This window comes from Myxine glutinosa, chromosome 2, assembly GCF_964187855.1.
Source record: "Myxine glutinosa chromosome 2, kmMyxGlut1.1, whole genome shotgun sequence".
NCBI classification, from domain to species: Eukaryota; Metazoa; Chordata; class Myxini; order Myxiniformes; family Myxinidae; genus Myxine; species Myxine glutinosa.
The window spans coordinates 8,195,594-8,215,087 of NC_136262.1; the positions used below are offsets into that span (position 1 = coordinate 8,195,594).

At 53.7% G+C, this 19,494-nt stretch overlaps 2 protein-coding genes across 2 annotated transcripts in view; one reads left to right on the plus strand and one right to left on the minus strand.

Moving 5' to 3' along the window:
• Positions 1–19,494, minus strand: part of SUB1 (SUB1 regulator of transcription) — a 991,845-nt gene that overhangs the window by 277,767 nt on the left and 694,584 nt on the right. The gene's annotated exons all lie outside the window — the stretch shown is intronic.
• Positions 183–18,738, plus strand: HINT1 (histidine triad nucleotide binding protein 1). Its single transcript, XM_078772940.1, has 3 exons — positions 183–362; positions 17,505–17,609; positions 18,303–18,738. Exons 1-3 carry the CDS (start codon positions 252–254, stop codon positions 18,465–18,467), a joined length of 381 nt encoding a protein of 126 aa, XP_078629066.1. The 5' UTR covers positions 183–251; the 3' UTR covers positions 18,468–18,738.

Sequence of the window (19,494 nt, forward strand, 5' to 3'; positions counted from 1 at the left end):
TTTGTGGACGTGTAGAGATGAGGAGAAAATCAAATACTCGAGGCGGGAATTAATATTCATAAGATTTATTAATATTACAATAAGAATAATAAAATATTGTATATGTAGGTTGTAAAAAGAATATTGAAGGAGACTTTGGAAGAATAAGAGTACGAAGAGGATGAAGAAGGTGACGGTAAGAAGAAGAAGAAGAAGAATAAAGAGAGCAAATAAGAAGAAGAAGAGGGAACAAATTCGGATCATCGTGTAACATGGCGAGTGAGGTGGAGAAAGCGCAGGTTGCAGCACCTGCTGCAGACACTATTTTCGGTAAAATCATCAGGAAAGAGATTCCTGCAGATGTTGTGTACGAGGATGAGCAGGTGAGTAGTGGGAGAACTTTAACTTTGACAGGAGTTTGTTGTCATGGCATGAAAGTGCGAATGAGGACAAGAAGGCCATGCGTGGGGTACTTTTTGTATACATGGTCGATGCTCATGGAAAAGCAGAAGGGAAGGGAACAAAATGTAAAGGGGAAACACCAGCAGCAGGGTAAACGTGAGAGGGAGATTAAGGGGAGATTAAAGCGCGGCGTTACGCGCGCTGCTTGTGAGCAAGGAGGAAGCGGACAAGCGGTAACATATAAACGTCTTTATTGTAAGACTACACCGTAACACTGAAATGCTCAGGGGCTGGTCGCCCGGTGTATATCATGAGGCCACGCCTACCCCTCGGGCGTGGCCACCGCCCACTTGGTGCGTGGAATGATGTCACCACGCCAGTGGGCTTTTGTGTCCGCCACACGCGCCCCCCCAGAATTCCCGCGCACCTGGAGGGCCAGTTTGCGGGGCAGACGAATGACCCGGCCGAAGCGCCCCCTGGCGATCGGCGGCGTCCGGGGTGCAGGGATGCCAGGTGGGATGCCCCTGGCTGCCCCTGGGATGGGTGCAGGACCGGGGGGCGGCGTGGCGGCGGGGCTGGGCGGTGCCGGGGGTCCGCCCGCAGGAGGGCGGCCCCGACGTGGGGGTCGGGCCACTGGCGGTGGATGGTCCACATCGAGGTGGGCCGGCTTGAGGCGGTCTACCGAAACGCGGTCAGGAGTACCGCCGATGTCCAGGGTGAAGTGCTTCGCCCCGGTCTCCAGCACGCGGAAAGGCCCGTCGTACGGGGGCCGCAGTGGTGTCCGATGGGCATCGTGGCGGACGAAGACGTACTCCGCCGTGCGAAGCTCCGGGGCGACGTGCGTCGGTGGGTGCCCGTGGCATGCCGTTGGCACCGGGGCGAACCTCTGGGCGGTCTCTTGCAGAGCGGAGCGCTGCTGTGCCGCGGACCATGGTGCCGTGGAGTCGGGGAGGAACTCGCCCGGCACCCGCAGCGGTTGCCCGAAGACCAACTCCGCCGCGGATGCGCGCAGGTCCTCCTTGGGCGCCGTCCGGAGGCCCAGCAGGACCCAGGGGAGCCTGTCGACCCAGCCGCCGTCGCGGAGGGTGGCCCGGAGCGCGGCCTTCAATGAGCGGTGAAATCGCTCACACAGGCCGTTAGCCTGGGGGTGGTAGGCCGTGGTTCGGTGCAGCCGGACCCCGAGCCCCTGCGCAACCGCCCCCCAGAGCTCCGAGGTGAACTGGGGGCCGCGGTCGGATGAGATGTCTGAGGGGGCGCCGAACCGGGCGACCCAGGTGGCGATGAAAGCCTGCGCGACATCGGCCGCCGTTGTCGACGCCAAGGGCACGGCCTCCGGCCACCGGGTGGTGCGGTCCACCATGGTGAGGACGTGGGTGAAACCCCGCGAGGGGGGCAGAGGTCCCACCAGGTCCACGTGGACGTGGTCAAACCGGCGTTCCGGCACCGTGAACGGGGCCAACGGGGCCTGGGTGTGCCGGTGCACCTTGGCGCGCTGGCACGCGAGGCATGTCCTGGCCCAGCCGCGGACGGCCTTCCGGAGGCCATGCCAGACGAACTTGTCGGCGATCAGCCTTTGGGAGGCCCTCGCGCCCGGGTGGGACAGGCCGTGGATGGCGTCAAACACCTGGCGCTGCCAGCCCGCGGGCACAATGGGGCGAGGACGCCCGAGGGAGACGTCGCACAAGAGGGCCGCGCCCGCGCCGTCGAACGGCACCTCGGTGACGCGGAGGCCCGTGACGGCGGTCCGCAAGGCCTGGACGTCGGGGTCAGCGGCCTGGTCCGCTGCCATCCGGGCATAGTCGATGCCGAGGTGGACTGCGTGGGCGACGGCCCGGGAAAGGCAATCCGCCACCGGGTTGTCCTTCCCCGCGACGTGCTGGATGTCCGTCGTGTACTCGGACACGGCCGAGAGGTGACGCTGCTGCCGGGCCGACCACGGCTCGGTGACCTTGCCCATCGCGAAGATCAGCGGCTTGTGGTCGACGAAGGCAGTGAACGCCCGGCCCTCGAGCAGATGGCGGAAGTGCCTGACCGCCAAGTGAAGTCCGAGCAACTCGCGGTCGAAGGTACTGTAACGGCGTTCGGGCGGGCGAAGCTGCCGGCTAAAGAACGCCAGCGGTTGCCAAGCTCCACGCACCCATTGCTCGTGCACCGCGCCCACCGCGTAGTCCGAGGCATCGGTGGTGAGGGCGATCGGTGCATCGGGCGCCGGGTGCGCGAGCATGGTGGCGTTAGCCAAGGCGAGCTTCGCGCCCGTGAACGCCGTGTCCATCTGCTCGGTCCAGGTAACGTCGCCTTTGCCCGGCTTACCTCGGAGAGCTTCGTGCAGGGGGCGCAGGAGCTGGGCGATACGGGGCAGGAACCGATGGTAAAAGTTCACCATGCCCAGGAACTCCTGCAGCCCTCTGATCGTGCGGGGGCGCGGAAACCCCTTCACCGCCTCCACCTTGGCCGGCAGGGGGACGGCTCCGTGCCTGGTGACACGGTGCCCCAGAAAATCGATTGTGGCGGCGCCGAACCGGCACTTTGCGGGGTTCACAATCAGGCCATGCTGGCCCAGGCGTTCGAAGAGCGTGCGGAGGTGGCGTAGGTGCTCTTCGCGGGACGCGCTGGCGACGAGGATATCGTCCAGGTAGACGTAGACAAAATCCAAGTCGCGCAGGACGCTGTCCATCAGTCGCTGGAACGCCTGAGCCGCATTCTTCAGACCGAAGGGCATGCGCAGGAACTCGAAGAGTCCGAATGGCGTGATGACCGCCGTCTTCGGGACGTCCTCCGGCCTGACGGGGACCTGATGGTAGCCGCGCATGAGGTCCACCTTCGAGAAGAAGGACCTGCCCGCCAAACGGGCGGAAAAGTCCTGAATGTGGGGGACGGGGTAGCGGTCGGGAGTCGTGGCGTCATTGAGACGGCGATAGTCCACGCACGGTCGCCATCCCCTGCCGGGCTTCGGCACGATGTGCAGCGGCGACGCCCAAGCGCTCTCTGAGCGCCGAACGATGCCGAGTCGCTCCAGGGTAGCAAACTCCGCTTTTGCCACCGCCAGCTTCGTCGGCTCGAGGCGGCGTGCCCGGGTGTAGACCGGTGGCCCGACGGTGGGGATGTGATGGGCCACCCCGTGCTTGACGGCCCCCGCCGAGAAGGTGGGCCGCGTGAGGGCCGGGAAGCCGGCGAGGAGGCGGGTGAATGCGTCCGCTGCCGGAAGCGTACAGACCAACGTGGCCGGAACCGAATCGTTCGGCAAGCCGCTTGGCAAGCCGCTCGTTGAGCTGGGCAACGCACATGCGAGCGAGCTGAACGTCTCGGCCTGGACAAGCCGTCTGCGCTTGACGTCGACCAGGAGCCCATTAGCGCACAGGAAGTCCGCGCCAAGCAGTGCCATGGGCACGTCGGCGGTGACGAACGTCCATCGGAAAACCTGCCCTCCAAACCGCAGAGAGAGAGGCAGCGTTTTCCGTACGTACGGATGGGCGTCCCGTTCGCGGCAAGCAGCGCGGGGCCCCCACCCGCGGCGTGCTTGTCTGACGTGCCGGCGGGAATGACACTCGCCTGTGCTCCCGTGTCGCACAGGTAACGGCGCCCGGAGAAGGTGTCCGTTATGAACAGCAGGCTGCTCGAACGGCCGGCGCTCATCGCCACAATTGAGCGCCGGCCCGGGCCTTTTCCCGACCCGTTGAAGGAGCACGGCGGATGACACCGCCGAGCTTCGTGGCCGAACTTGGCGTGGAACCAGCACCAGGTGGTGGAGCTGGAGGAGCGCGGCTGGCTCCGCCAGGCCGGTGGAGTCGACGGGTTTCCCCGCGGTGGCGGTTTTCGCCGCGGCGGTGGGCGGGGCGTGGCGGCGTTCACGAGGTGCGTATCAGCATGCTGCTGAACTTCAGCGTGCTGTAGAAGATGATGCTGTGGAACATCAGCGTCGAAGGCCGTGACGGCCACGCCAACGCTCGCCCGCGTGTCCGAAGCGGCGAACTACTTGTCCGCCTCGGCCGCCAATGCTCGGGGTTCCGTTAGCCCGGTCCCGGCCAACGCGAGGCGAACCTGCGCTGGAAGTTGGCGACGGAAAAGCGCCCGGAATAGCGAACCGGGGGCTTCGTCGCCCAACAGTGACAGCATATGGTCCATTCGGACCGACGGGCGCGTCTCACCGAGCTCGGGGAGATCCAGGAGGCGGTCGGCCCGTGCGTCGTCCGTGAGGCTGAACGTGGCTAGGAGTAGCCGCTTGAGTGCCTCGTACTTGTGGCCGTCCGGTGGGTGGCGAAGGACGGACACAACTCGAGCGGCCGTGCCGGGCCCGAGGGAGGCGACGACGTGGCAGTAGCGCGTGTCATCGCCGGTGAGGTGCCGAAGCTGAAATTGGGCTTCGGCCTGGACGAACCAGACTTCGGCCTGAGCCTCCCAAAATTCCGGAAGTTTGACGAAGGCGGCCATGGCGATGGCGTCGCGTGTGGAAGGATCGCTCCGGCAGATCCAACGTCGAGGGTCACCAGTAAAGCGCGGCGTTACGCGCGCTGCTTGTGAGCAAGGAGGAAGCGGACAAGCGGTAACATATAAACGTCTTTATTGTAAGACTACACTGTAACACTGAAATGCTCAGGGGCTGGTCGCCCGGTGTATATCATGAGGCCACGCCTACCCCTCGGGCGTGGCCACCGCCCACTTGGTGCGTGGAATGATGTCACCACGCCAGTGGGCTTTTGTGTCCGCCACAAGATGATGATTAAGGGGACACATGACATGGGGGTGAATAAGCTGCACACCATCTGCATGAAAGTGGAAAGCAGACGAAGAAGAAGAGGCGAAAAAAGTGGGGATAAAACAGAAAAGAAACAAATCAACTTATAACCTGGAAAAAGGGAGTGTTTGGGAAAGGGGACATTGAGGGCAGAAGAGATGATAAATATGAATGTGGGATGGCCTGGGGGTAGTGGTGAACAGCTGTTTCGAAGACCTGGGATAGTGGTGAACAGCTGTTTCGACGACCTGGGATAGTGGTGAACAGCTGTTTCGAAGACCTGGGATAGTGGTGAACAGCTGTTTCGAAGACCTGGGATAGTGGTGAACAGCTGTTTCGAAGACCTGGGATAGTGGTGAACAGCTGTCTCGAATACCTGGGGTGGTGGTGAACAGCTGTCTCGAAGACCTGGGGTGGTGGTGAACAGCTGTCTCGAAGACCTGGGGTGGTGGTGAACAGCTGTCTCGAAGACCTGGGGTGGTGGTGAACAGCTGTCTCGAAGACCTGGGGTGGTGGTGAACAGCTGTCTCGAAGACCTGGGGTAGGGGTGAACAGCTGGCTCGAAGACCTGGGGTAGTGGTGAACAGCTGGCTCGAAGACCTGGGGTAGTGGTGAACAGCTCGCTCGAAGACCTGGGGTGGTGGTGAACAGCTGTCTCGAAGACCTGGGGTGGTGGTGAACAGCTGTCTCGAAGACCTGGGGTAGTGGTGAACATCTGGCTCGAAGACCTGGGGTAGTGGTGAACAGCTCGCTCGAAGACCTGGGATAGTGGTGAACAGCTGTTTCGAAGACCTGGGATAGTGGTGAACAGCTGTTTCGAAGACCTGGGATAGTGGTGAACAGCTGTCTCGAAGACCTGGGATAGTGGTGAACAGCTGTCTCGAAGACCTGGGATAGTGGTGAACAGCTGTCTCGAAGACCTGGGGTGGTGGTGAACAGCTGTCTCGAAGACCTGGGGTGGTGGTGAACAGCTGTCTCGAAGACCTGGGGTAGTGGTGAACATCTGGCTCGAAGACCTGGGGTAGGGGTGAACAGCTCGCTCGAAGACCTGGGGTAGTGGTGAACAGCTGGCTCGAAGACCTGGGATAGTGGTGAACAGCTGGCTCGAAGACCTGGGGTAGTGGTGAACAGCTGTCTCGAAGACCTGGGGTAGTGGTGAACAGCTGGCTCGAAGACCTGGGGTAGTGGTGAACAGCTGGCTCGAAGACCTGGGGTAGTGGTGAACAGCTGGCTCGAAGACCTGGGGTAGTGTTGAACAGCTGGCTCGAAGACCTGGGGTAGTGGTGAACAGCTGGCTCGAAGACCTGGGGTGGTGGTGACCAGCTGTCTCGAAGACCTGGGGTAGTGGTGAACAGCTGTCTCGAAGACCTGGGGTAGTGGTGAACAGCTGTCTCGAAGACCTGGGGTAGTGGTGAACAGCTGTCTCGAAGACCAGGGGTAGTGTTGAACAGCTGTCTCGAAGACCTGGGGTAGTGGTGAACAGCTGTCTCGAAGACCTGGGGTGGTGGTGAACAGCTGTCTCGAAGACCTGGGGTGGTGGTGAACAGCTGTCTCGAAGACCTGGGGTAGTGGTGAACAGCTGTCTCGAAGACCTGGGGTAGTGTTGAACAGCTGTCTCGAAGACCTGGGGTAGTGGTGAACAGCTGGCTCGAAGACCTGGGGTAGTGGTGAACAGCTGGCTCGAAGACCTGGGGTAGTGGTGAACAGCTGGCTCGAAGACCTGGGGTGGTGATGAACAGCTGGCTCGAAGACCTGGGGTGGTGGTGACCAGCTGTCTCGAAGACCTGGGGTAGTGGTGAACAGCTGTCTCGAAGACCTGGGGTAGTGGTGAACAGCTGTCTCGAAGACCTGGGGTAGTGGTGAACAGCTGTCTCGAAGACCTGGGGTAGTGGTGAACAGCTGTCTCGAAGACCTGGGGTAGTGTTGAACAGCTGTCTCGAAGACCTGGGGTGGTGGTGAACAGCTGGCTCGAAGACCTGGTGTAGTGGTGAATAGCTGTCTCGAAGACCTGGGGTAGTGTTGAACAGCTGTCTCGAAGACCTGGGGTAGTGTTGAACAGCTGTCTCGAAGACCTGGGGTAGTGGTGAACAGCTGGCTCGAAGACCTGGGGTAGCGGTGAACAGCTGTCTCGAAGACCTGGGGTAGTGGTGAACAGCTGGCTCGAAGACCTGGGGTAGTGGTGAACAGCTGGCTCGAAGACCTGGTGTAGTGGTGAACAGCTGGCTCGAAGACCTGGGGTAGTGTTGAACAGCTGGCTCGAAGACCTGGGGTAGTGGTGAACAGCTGTCTCAAAGACCTGGGGTAGTGGTGAACAGCTGTCTTGAAGACCTGGGGTAGTGTTGAATAGCTGTCTCGAAGACCTGGGGTAGTGGTGAACAGCTGTCTCGAAGACGTGGGGTGGTGGTGAACAGCTGTCTCGAAGACCTGGGGTAGTGGTGAACAGCTGGCTCGAAGACCTGGGGTTGTGGTGAACAGCTGGCTCGAAGACCTGGGGTAGTGGTGAACAGCTCGCTCGAAGACCTGGGGTAGTGGTGAACAGCTGTTTCGAAGACCTGGGGTAGTGGTGAACAGCTGTCTCGAAGACCTGGAGGGATGGGACTGAACTGACTGGGTAAGTTGTTTCTGTGGGAGAGAAAAGAGTGGAGGTGAGTAGTGAGCCTGGATTTTGGGAGTTTTACAAGAAGAGTGGGTTACCGGCAGGCTGTGTCCAGCAGAAAACTGGGAGGGATGGAGCCAAGCGAGGGTCGAGGGTACAAGACCAAACCCGGGTCGGTAGAACACAGAGATGGAGGCCACGAACCTGTCTGCGATGTGAGAGGAACAGGTCGAGATCATCCGCTTCGTTGTGGCAGATCCGAATGATGTTGCTTTCCATGGCATCAAGAAGGGAAAATGTGAAGCAGGGGCACCAGCCCAAAAGGGAGAGCGGTACTCCATCAAGCTGTGAATGAAGGTGCAGGGGTACACTGCTTCACACACGGAATGGTCCTCCAGGGTAGGTGGTCGGAGCAAGGACCGACCGTAGATAGGTTTAAATGGAATTGGTTATGTACTTGGGAAGTAGTGGGGATGGAGGGGTACGCAGACATAGAGATAATGGTGGGTAGTTGTGGGTTTGGATATGGGTGTGTGGGATCTCTGACTGGCTTATGGATGTTTTGATTTTTTTCAGATTGTCCAATTCTCAAAGGTGTGAACGTGCTGTCTGTGTTAATTCAAACACTTACAGTACACTCCCTCACCTTACACTGCTCATCTTTACTCACCCACAGCCTCCCCTCCCCTCACTAACTTTACTCACGCCCTCATTCTGCTCACTTTTACTCGTGCTCCGGCACACTCTGTCTTGTTGTCCTCGCCCTTCCTGAAGAGACAAGAGAGAGGTTATTACCTTCGCCATCCAAGATGGATGGAGGTTATGTTTTTCACACCTGTCTGTCTGTCTGCTTGTTACTTGCAAAATCGAAGATTTTTCAAGTATATTGGCCGGTTGCATTTGTGGTTCTGTCTGTTTGTCTGTCACCGGCCTACAGGTCACAATTTTCAACCGATCTTCACGAAACTTCATCAAATGGTAGAGTTGGTGAAAAGCAAGAAGTCTATTGTTTTTGGGGTCAAAAGGTCAACACAGGCCAAAAGGTCAACATAGGCCAAATTTCTAAAATCCTCAATTTTCATCCAATTGACTTGAAATTTGAAGAGGACTTGCATTTCTGGTCACTGAATTCAACCACCAAGTATTTTTGAGGTCCGCATAGGCCAAGTTTCAAAAATCCTCAATTTTCATCCGATTGACTTGAAAATTGAACAGCATTTGCACATTGAGTCACGAAATAGGGGAACTAACTATTTTTGAGGTCAAAAGGTCAACTCAAGGTCAACCTTCCAAAATCATCATTTTTCATCTGAAAATCATCACTTTTCTTCCTATTGACCTGAGCTTTGATCAAGATTGTCAATTTTTATCTTGATGAAATGAACAATTTGCTGTATCAATGGAATTTTTTTTTCTTTGGGGGGGGGGGGGGGGATTTTGCAAGTATCGTGCTCCGCATGACGTCTTCTTGCTTGTTTGCTTGTTTGTTTGTCTGCTTGTTTGTTTGCTTGTCTGTCTCTGTCTGCTTGTTTGTCTGTCTGTGTGCCTGTTTGTCTCTGTCTGCTTGTTTGTCTCTGTCTGCTTGTTTGTCTGTCTGCTTGTTTGTCTGTCTGCTTGTTTGTCTGTCTACTTGTTACTTGCCGGAAAATATTCCGGCAAGTACGTTGATCTGTTCGTTTGTCTGTGTGTTTGTCTATTTGTCTGTCTGTCTGTTTGCAGCACTACGTCTACACCGTTGCACGGAGAATCACCAAACATTGCACACGTATTTGTCTTGCCCTGGAATAGACTGTGCCCAATTGATGACGTCATCGGTCAAGTGGTTCGGCCGCCATCTTGGAAAAACCGAAAAAATTTGCACCTCCATATCTCTGAAAGTGCTGAACAGAAAAAATTGAGACATGGCTCATTGTAAAGAACTCTCCATGGGTAATAAAATATGTTAATGATGACGCCATCGGTCACGTGGTTCGGCCGCCATCTTGGAAAAACCGAAAAACTTTGCACCTCCATATCTCTGAAAGTGCTGAATAGAAAAAATTGAGACATGGCTCATTGTAAAGAACTCTCCATGGGGAATAAAATATGTTAATGATGACGTCATCGGTCACGTGGTTCGGCCGCCATATTTGTCCTAAATGGCCGATAAAAAAGAAAATTCCGGCAAGTCCTTGTTCTCTGACCGATTTTTCATCTGTTTGTCCGTCTGTTTGCAGCACTATGTCTACACCGTTGCATGGACAATCACCAAACTTTGCACACGTATTTGTCTTGCCCGGGAATAGACTGTGCCCAAATTGATGACGTCATCGGTCACGTGGTTCGGCCGCCATCTTGGAAAACCCGAAAAAATTTGCACCTCCATATCTCCGAAAGTGCTGAATAGAAATTTTTTTGAGACATGGCTCATTGTAAAGAACTCTCCATGGGGAATAAAATATGTTAATGATGACGTCATCGGTCACGTGGTTCGGCCGCCATATTGGAAAAACCGAAAAACGTTGCACCTCCATGCTCCATATCTCTGAAAGTGCTGAATAGAAAAAATTGAGACATGGCTCATTGTAAAGAACTCTCCATGGGGAATAAAATATGTTAGATGACGTCATCAGTCACGTGGTTCAGCCGCCATATTTGTCCTAAATAGCCGATAAAAAAGTAAACTCAGGCAAGTCCTCGGTCTCTGACCGATTTTTCATTTGTCTGTCTGTCTGCTTGTTTGTCTGCTTGTCTGTCTGCTTGTTTGTCTGTCTGCTTGTTTGTCTGTCTGCTTGTTTGTCTGTCTGTTTGTCTGTCTGCTTGTTTGTCTGTCTGCTTGTTTGTCTGTCTGCTTGTCTGTCTGTCTGTCTGCTTGTTTGTCTGTCTGCTTGTTTGTCTGTCTGCTTGTTTGTCTGTCTGTCTGTCTGCTTGTTTGTCTCTGTCTGCTTGTTTGTCTGTCTGTATGCTTGTTTGTCTCTGTCTGCTTGTTTGTCTGTCTGTATGCTTGTTTGTCTGTCTGTATGCTTGTTTGTCTGTCTGTCTGCTTGTTTGTCTGTCTGCTTGTTTGTCTGTCTGCTTGTTTGTCTGTCTGCTTGTTTGTCTGTCTGCTTGTTTGTCTGTCTGCTTGTTTGTCTTTCTGCTTGTTTGTCTTTCTGTCTGCTTGTTTGTCTTTCTGTCTGCTTGTTTGTCTGTCTCTGTCTGCTTGTTTGTCTGTCTCTGTCTGCTAGTTTGTCTTTGCCGTTGTTGGTGGGGTGTGTGGATGGACGGAGGGACCGCCGGGGCACTCGGAGGCATGGTGGTGGGATGATGGGGTTGGAGAGGGGAGAGACGAGAGGAGGGGGGGGGGGGGTTCGGGGAGTGGCTGGGGGCGAGGGGTATGGGGGCAGAGGGGGCAGAGCATGAAAGTTGTGGGGTGGCCGGGAAGGCTGCAAAGAGGGAGGTGGCGAAGGCGCGGGAGGCATGTGGGAGGGTGTTAGGAGAGCGCTTGGGTTTGGAGGAGGGTCAGAGAGCGGTGTTCGGGATTGCAAAGCAGATAGCGAGGGGTGTGATGTTATGGGGGTGAGTTGCTTGGGGGATGGGGTGGGACGGGTCGTTGTGGGCCCAGATGGAATTAAGGAAAGATGGAGGAGATATATGGAGATACTGTTGGATGCAGAGAATGAATGGGATGGCAACGTGGACAGTGGCCCAGTTTTGGGGCCGGCAGAGGGGCTGGCCCTGGCCGGGCCGGGAGGGAAGTTGAGGAAGCGATGGGGAGTGGAGTGGAGTGGAGGGGCGGGGGGGCCGACGGGAGTTGTGGGAGGTGTGTTGGCGGCGGCGGGAGGTTGGGGTGTGGAGAGGGTGGCAGGGATCTGCGGTCTGGTGGTGAAAGAAGGCCGCATTCCAGTGGATTGGGAGCTGAGTACCCTCGTCCCTCTATACAAGGGGAAAGGTGACCCTCTGGACTGTGGCTTGTATCGAGCGACAACGTTATTGGAGCATGGAATGAAGGTATTGGAAAGGGTGTTGGAGAGGAGGATAAGGAAGAAGGTGAAGATCGACGAAATGCAGTTTGGGTTTGTGCCGGGGAGGGAGGAACGACAGACGCGCTTTTTGTTGTGGGGCGGTTGCGGGAGAGGTGTATGGAGGGGAGGAGGAGGTTGTTTCTTGGGTTTGTTGATCTGGACAGGGCATTCGATGGGGTTCCGCGTGGGGTGGTGGCATGGGCATTGAGGACGTTTGGGGTGGGGGGTGGTTGGTCGGAGTGGTGATGGCGGTGTACAGGGGAGCGCGCACAGCTGTGGGGACGAGGGGTGGGAGCGGTGGTGGGTTTGAGGTGGGGGTGCATCGGGGGTCGGTGCTGAATCCACTACTGTTTGTGGCTGTGGTGGAGGTGCTGGCTCAGGGCGTGGAGGGGGGTTTACCATGGGAGTTGTTGTGTGCAGATGGTCTGGTGTTGATTGCGGAGGGTGTGGATGGACTGAAGGAGAAGATGAACGGGTGGGGCGAGTGTCTGGAGACGAAGGGTCTGAGGGTGAATGTCGGAGGGACGAGGGTGATGGCGGGTGGTGGAGCGTGTGGTGGGGTGGAGGGGGTGGCCGTGTGCTGTGTGCGGGGGGGGGGGGGGGGGTCGGAGTGAATTCCATTCGGTGTGTGCTGTGTGCGGGGGGGGGTCGGAGTGAATTCCATTCGGTGTGTGCTGAGTGGGTTCATCAAGGATGTGGTGGTTTGAGAGGGTCGTTGGCCGGTGTGGCAGCTACATTCAGGTGTGGGGTGTGCGCAGAGGGAGGAGGTGTTGAGTTGGATCTTGGAGATGGCGTGGGGCTGGATGGTGTGAAAACATTTTGCTACCTCGGAGACATGCTGAGTGGAGAGGGTGGATCGGACTCGGCAACGGTTGCTCGGGTGGGATGTGCATGGAGGAAGTTTCGGGAGCTGGGTGGCGTGCTGACGAGGAGGGGAGTGTCGTTGGGGTTGGGGGGGGAGGTGTGTGCTGCATGTGTGAGGGGTGTTGTGGTTTATGGGAGCGAGACATGGGTGGTGAACGTGGGGCGGCGGCGAGGGCTGGAGGGGTGGAGGTGCGGGTGGGTCGGTGGATGTGTGGAGTGTAGTTGAGAGGGAGGAGGACGGATGATGGGAATGGAGCCTGTGGTGGATGCTGTGGGGAGAAGCGGGTTGAGACGGTTTGGTCGTGTGTTGAGGAAGTATGGGGGTGGCTGGTTGAGGGGAGTGATGGAGATGGATGTGGAGGGTGGAGGGTGGGGAGGACCGAGAGGGACTTGGCTGGGGATGGTCGGGGAGGAGGTGCAGGCAAGGGGGTTAACAAGGAGAGATGCAGGAAATAGGGCAAGATGGAGAAGATTGTCATGGGGACCGCAAGGCTAACCCCCGCTCTAGCAGGGAAAATGGCCTAAAATACTTGTTGTTGTTGTTGTTGTTGTTGTTGTTGTTGTTGTTGTTGTTGTTGTTGTTCTTGTGTCTGCTTGTTTGTCTGTCTCTGTCTGCTTGTTTGTCTGTCTGTCTGCTTGTTTGTCTGTCTGTCTGTCTGCTTGTTTGTCTGTCTCTGTCTGGTTGTTTGGCTGTCTGTCTGTCTCTGCTTGTTTGTCTATCTCTGTCTGTCTGCTTGTTTGCCTGTCTGTCTGCTTGTTTGTCTGTCTGTCTGCTTGTTTGTCTGTCTGTCTGCTTGTTTGTCTGTCTGTCTGCTTGTTTGTCTGTCTGTCTGCTTGTTTGTCTGTCTGTCTGCTTGTTTGTCTGTCTGTCTGCTTGTTTGTCTGTCTGTCTGCTTGTTTGTCTGTCTGTCTGCTTGTTTGTCTGTCTGTCTGCTTGTTTGTCTGTCTGTCTGCTTGTTTGTCTGTCTGTCTGCTTGTTTGTCTGTCTGTCTGCTTGTCTGTCTGTCTGTCTGCTTGTCTGTCTGTCTGTCTGCTTGTTTGTCTGTCTCTGCTTGTTTGTCTGTCTCTGTCTGCTTGTTTGTCTGTCTCTGTCTGCTCGTTTGTCTGTCTCTGTCTGCTTGTTTGTCTGTCTCTGTCTGCTTGTTTGTCTCTGTCTGCTTGTTTGTCTGTTTGCTTGTTTGTCTGTCTGTCTGTCTGCTTGTTTGGCTGTCTCTGTCTGTCTGCTTGTTTGGCTGTCTGTCTGCTTGTTTGGCTGTCTGTCTGCTTGTTTGGCTGTCTGTCTGCTTGTTTGGCTGTCTGTCTGCTTGTTTGGCTGTCTGTCTGCTTGTTTGGCTGTCTGTCTGCTTGTTTGTCTGTCTGTCTGCTTGTTTGTCTGTCTCTGTCTGCTTGTTTGTCTGTCTCTGTCTGCTTGTTTGTCTGTCTCTGTCTGCTTGTTTGTCTGTCTCTGTCTGTCTGCTTGTTTGTCTGTCTGCTTGTTTGTCTGTCTCTGTCTGCTTGTTTGTCTGTCTCTGTCTGCTTGTTTGTCTGTCTCTGTCTGTCTGCTTGTTTGTCTGTCTCTGTCTGTCTGCTTGTTTGGCTGTCTCTGTCTGTCTGCTTGTTTGGCTGTCTGTCTGCTTGTTTGGCTGTCTGTCTGCTTGTTAGGCTGTCTGCTTGTTAGGCTGTCTGCTTGTTTGGCTGTCTGCTTGTTTGGCTGTCTGTCTGCTTGTTTGGCTGTCTGTCTGCTTGTTTGGCTGTCTGTCTGCTTGTTTGGCTGTCTGTCTGCTTGTTTGGCTGTCTGTCTGCTTGTTTGGCTGTCTGTCTGCTTGTTTGGCTGTCTGTCTGCTTGTTTGGCTGTCTGTCTGCTTGTTTGGCTGTCTGTCTGCTTGTTTGGCTGTCTGTCTGCTTGTTTGGCTGTCTGTCTGCTTGTTTGTCTGTCTGTCTGCTTGTTTGTCTGTCTCTGTCTGCTTGTTTGTCTGTCTCTGTCTGCTTGTTTGTCTGTCTCTGTCTGTCTGCTTGTTTGTCTGTCTGCTTGTTTGTCTGTCTCTGTCTGCTTGTTTGTCTGTCTCTGTCTGCTTGTTTGTCTGTCTCTGTCTGTCTGCTTGTTTGTCTGTCTCTGTCTGTCTGCTTGTTTGGCTGTCTCTGTCTGTCTGCTTGTTTGGCTGTCTGTCTGCTTGTTTGGCTGTCTGTCTGCTTGTTAGGCTGTCTGCTTGTTAGGCTGTCTGCTTGTTTGGCTGTCTGCTTGTTTGGCTGTCTGTCTGCTTGTTTGGCTGTCTGTCTGCTTGTTTGGCTGTCTGTCTGCTTGTTTGGCTGTCTGTCTGCTTGTTTGGCTGTCTGTCTGCTTGTTTGGCTGTCTGTCTGCTTGTTTGGCTGTCTGTCTGCTTGTTTGGCTGTCTGTCTGCTTGTTTGGCTGTCTGTCTGCTTGTTTGGCTGTCTGTCTGCTTGTTTGGCTGTCTGTCTGCTTGTTTGGCTGTCTGTCTGCTTGTTTGGCTGTCTGTCTGCTTGTTTGGCTGTCTGTCTGCTTGTTTGGCTGTCTGTCTGCTTGTTTGGCTGTCTGTCTGCTTGTTTGGCTGTCTGTCTGCTTGTTTGGCTGTCTGTCTGCTTGTTTGGCTGTCTGTCTGCTTGTTTGGCTGTCTGTCTGCTTGTTTGGCTGTCTGTCTGCTTGTTTGGCTGTCTGTCTGCTTGTTTGGCTGTCTGTCTGCTTGTTTGTCTGTCTCTGTCTGCTTGTTTGTCTGTCTGTCTGCTTGTTGTTTAATCCGATTGACTTGACATTTGAATATGATTTTCATATCAGCCAACTGAATTCAACCACCAACTATTTTTCAGGTTAAAAGGATGCTCTACTGAGTGCCATTCTACTTTGTTCTGTTTTGCCGAGTGTCGCTCTACGAGTGATTTTTCATTTGTATGTTTGTCTGTCCGCTCACTTCTACTTGCCTACAAGTCACAATTTTAAACCGATCTTCACGAAACTTCACAAAATGGTAGAGTTCGTCGTCCCACAAAATACTCTATATATTTGAGGTCAAAAGGTCAACATAGGCCAAAGGTCAACCACGTTTTTTCCAAATTTCAAAAGTCTTCAATTTTCATCTGATTGACTTGAAATCTGAATAGGATTTGCATATCAGTTTACTGAAACCAAGCACCAACTATTTTTGAGGTCAACATAGGCCAAAAGGTCAACATAGGCCAAATTTCTAAAATTGTCAATTTTCATCCGATTAACTTAAACTTTGAAGACAATTTGTATATCAGGTCACTGAATTCAACCACTAATAATTTGTGAGGTCAAAAGGATGCTCTACTGAGTGCCATTGTACTTTGTTCTGTTTTGCTAAGTGTCACTCTACGAGTGATTTTTCATTTGTCCCGTTTGCTTGTTTTGTCTGTCTGCTTGTTTGTCCGTTTGTGAACAACATATCTCAAAAAGTTGTGGGCAGATTTGGATGAAATTTGGTGATGGTGGGTAGGTGACCTCGACAAAATGATTAGATTTTGGTGAAGATCCGGATCAGGATCTGGATCCGATAATTTTAGAAATGAATCTTCACCATTGAGAGATTGGAGAAAAAATGATAAATAGCAGAATATCTCAAAAAGTTGTGACGGAATTTGACAAAACTTGGTTCCACGTGAAGTGGACAGGTTGGGTGTGTGACATGGAAGAATTGGTTCAGTTTTGGTGAAGATTTGAATCTGGATCCAGATCATAGAATTTTAAAAGTGATTCTTCACCATTGAGTGATCGGGCTAAACTGATACAAAGCACGATATCTGAAAGTTATGGATGGATTTGGATGAAACTTGGTGGATGAGTTGAAATTGAGATTTGGATGAAATTTGGATGAAACGAGAACAATTAGCGATTCGATTTTGGTTCAAGTCTGAATCCAGATCCAGCCTATCGGTGGGATACAAAACGGTAACTGTTGAGCCTGGCGGAGGTATGCGCTCTGCCGAGTGCCGTTCTAGTTGTTGTGTTGCCCCATTCAGTTCTGGTTGAACAGACCAGCGGCACGTAGATAGCCAATCGATCTCGCAGGAGCGACCCAGAGATCCCTCACATCCAAAATCCTGCCTACGTGAAGCCAGGACCGCACAGTCTTCCATGATATCGTTCTAGTTTCAATCTGTGTCGGTAAGTGAGTCCATGCTCAGATGTACTTTTTCTATCGATCATTCATTCTCAGATCTACTGTAATCTATATATCCTGCGGAGGCCTTGCATTGTTTAATGCTCGACCTGATCGTTGGTATATGTGTTTGTGTGAATTGTCTTCCCTTTGAACTTCCTGTAATCTGCACTTGTTTAAGGTCTGTGTAGATCATGAAAAACCCTGACCAAGCTTCAATTTGGTCACCACCCCTCTTCCCCACCTTACCCCATTTCACTAACCCCACCCACTCCTCTTGCAACACCATGTTCCCCCAACTGAGCCCATCACCCATCACTACATTGACCGACACGTTGTTATTGTTTATTTTTTCTCTCTTCCCCCTCTCTCTTCCCCCTCTCTCTTCCCCCTCTCTCTTCCCCCTCTTTCTTCCCCCTCTTTCTTCCCCCTCTCTCTCCCCCCTCTCTCTTCCCCCTCTCTCTTCCCCCTCTCTCATCCCCCTCTCTCATCCCCCTCTCTCATCCCCCTCTCTCATCCCCCTCTCTCATCCCCCTCTCTCATCCCCCTCTCTCTTCCCCCTCTCTCTTCCCCCTCTCTCTTCCCCCTCTCTCTTCCCCCTCTCTCTTCCCCCTCTCTCTTCCCCCTCTCTCTTCCCCCTCTCTCTTCCCCCTCTCTCTTCCCCCTCTCTCTTCCCCCTCTCTCTTCCCCCTCTCTCTTCCCCCTCTCTCTTCCCCCTCTCTCTTCCCCCTCTCTCTTCCCCCTCTCTCTTCCCCCTCTCTCTTCCCCCTCTCTCTTCCCCCTCTCTCTTCCCCCTCTCTCTTCCCCCTCTCCCTTCCCCCTCTCCCTCCACCTAGTGCTTGGCATTCAAAGATGTCTCCCCACAAGCACCGGTGCACTTTCTGGTGGTTCCACGCAAGCCCATCACCTGCCTATCAAAAGCACAAGATGGAGATGCTGCTGTAAGGAGTGAGTGTGTGTGTGTGTGTGTGTGTGTGTGTGTGTGTGTGTGTGTGTGTGTGTGTGTGTGTGTGTGTGTGTGTGACAGGGTCGTGCAGATTTAGTGCCGCACTATCTTTGAGTGGTCTATTTTGGGTGTGATTCTGACCACACGTTACATTGGGGAATTCGTTTTTCACAGGAAGAAGTGTTCTGCCCCTCAGGTGGATGTTAAATTGGGTGCCCTGTTTTTGAGCATTAGCTGTTGGCCATTAAATATCTGTTTTTAGCGAAAGATGGGCGAGTTATTGCCAGCTACCTGGCCAAACTGATTGGCTCCATCCGAACATCGACCTGGCTGGCCAGCTTGTTGAAGACTTGGGCCAAACTTCCGCATTGGCTGACCCCATAAGAGAGAGAGAGAGAGAGAGAGAGAGAGAGTGAGTGTGTGTCTGTCTGTGTCATCAATCTGTTTATAGTGCAGAAGCTGCTGCCCAGACAGCAACCACACTGAGGTCGAAGGCGGTGTAACCTGACGTTGAGGAACCTCCAATAAGACCAGACCATTACCTGGAGCCCAAGCAATTTGTAATTTCTCTCCTCATTTCATACTGACATATTTTAGTGAAATGTATTCGGCGATTGAGGATTGTGTGTTATCGTAGCTGTACACCTGTTGTGTATATCGTGCCAGTCCGAATATGTGTGCATTGCAGTTGCTGGGTCACATGATGGTTGTAGCACAGAAGTGTGCAAAAAAGCTTGGGTTGTCGAATGGATTCCGCCTGGTGGTGAACGACGGGTCCGATGGTGCTCAGTCCGTTTACCACCTACACCTGCATGTGCTCGGAGGTCGCCAGATGTCTTGGCCACCTGGATAACCTGTTCCACCTTGCTCCAACACCTACCTGAGCTCTTTCATCTCCAATCACATTCTTTCAGGCCAATACCTCTCTGTTTTCTTCTATCCTTCCATCCCTCACCCATCTCCTCCCACCTTCCTGGTTCAAGTTTCTTCAGGTTCCCATGGAAATCTGACTTTCTCCAGTTTCCTTGTTCAAATCCCATTGTTCTGAATTTTGCCCCGTTGTTTATTGGGGTTGTGCAAGTTAAATAAATTCACGACCTTGATACTGTCGTCATGCAAGCGTTGGTGATGTTGTTGTTGTTGTTGCTGCTGCAGCGGCCTGTTCTGTGTTCTCACAAAGTTTGAACGTTTGTGCCGAAACCCCATTTCTGGACAGGTGGTCACTCTGTCCCAAGGTGGAGAAGTTGCTGGTATAGCTCCTTTCACTTTGAGAAAATTGGCAAACCTGTCCATCGTTTTTAAAAGGTTAATCTTTTTTAATCTGCAACAGCAAAGTTCAGGGAAGGGCAACGTTGAATTGGTCGGACGTCGGGGTGCGGGGTGGTGGCACCAACTTGGCACAACCAGCAAGGGAAGAAATGAACAGGAGGTGAAGAGAGATGATTAGAGGAAACATTGAAACCAGCAAGTAAGAGGGTTGGATTACAAAGAGTTAACGGGGCTAATAAAGATCATGGGCAGGATGGTGGATGATATGAGGTGGTGATGCATTTCCTGATTGGAGACCTGAAGGGAGGAGTAAAACAGACCATCCTCCAGGTGGTTCCATCGGTGGGAGAAGTGACGAGCAAAATTTGGAGGAGACCTTTTGGATTTGTTGAAAATCTATATAATAATAGCGTAAGGACTCGACTTTGTTATCCCTTTTACGCCGCACCCAGTGACCCGATGCCCACGGCACTAATGGATTTACGATCTACGAACCGCGCTCTTTGTTTATCACGTACAGCCATACTCGAAAAATCTGAATTAGCCGACGTTGGGGCCCAAAAGCATCCGATTAACTGCCGATACGACGCCATCGTATTGGCGTCTGCTGG

Bases quoted from the DNA above. Each gene is read 5' to 3' on its own strand.
- HINT1 (XM_078772940.1), top strand. From the start codon at position 252: ATGGCGAGTGAGGTGGAGAAAGCGCAGGTTGCAGCACCTGCTGCAGAC. The intron at 363-17,504 runs GTGAGTAGTGGG...CCCTCCACCTAG, and splicing joins TTGTGTACGAGGATGAGCAG to TGCTTGGCATTCAAAGATGT. The intron at 17,610-18,302 runs GTAAGGAGTGAG...TGTGCATTGCAG, and splicing joins CACAAGATGGAGATGCTGCT to TTGCTGGGTCACATGATGGT.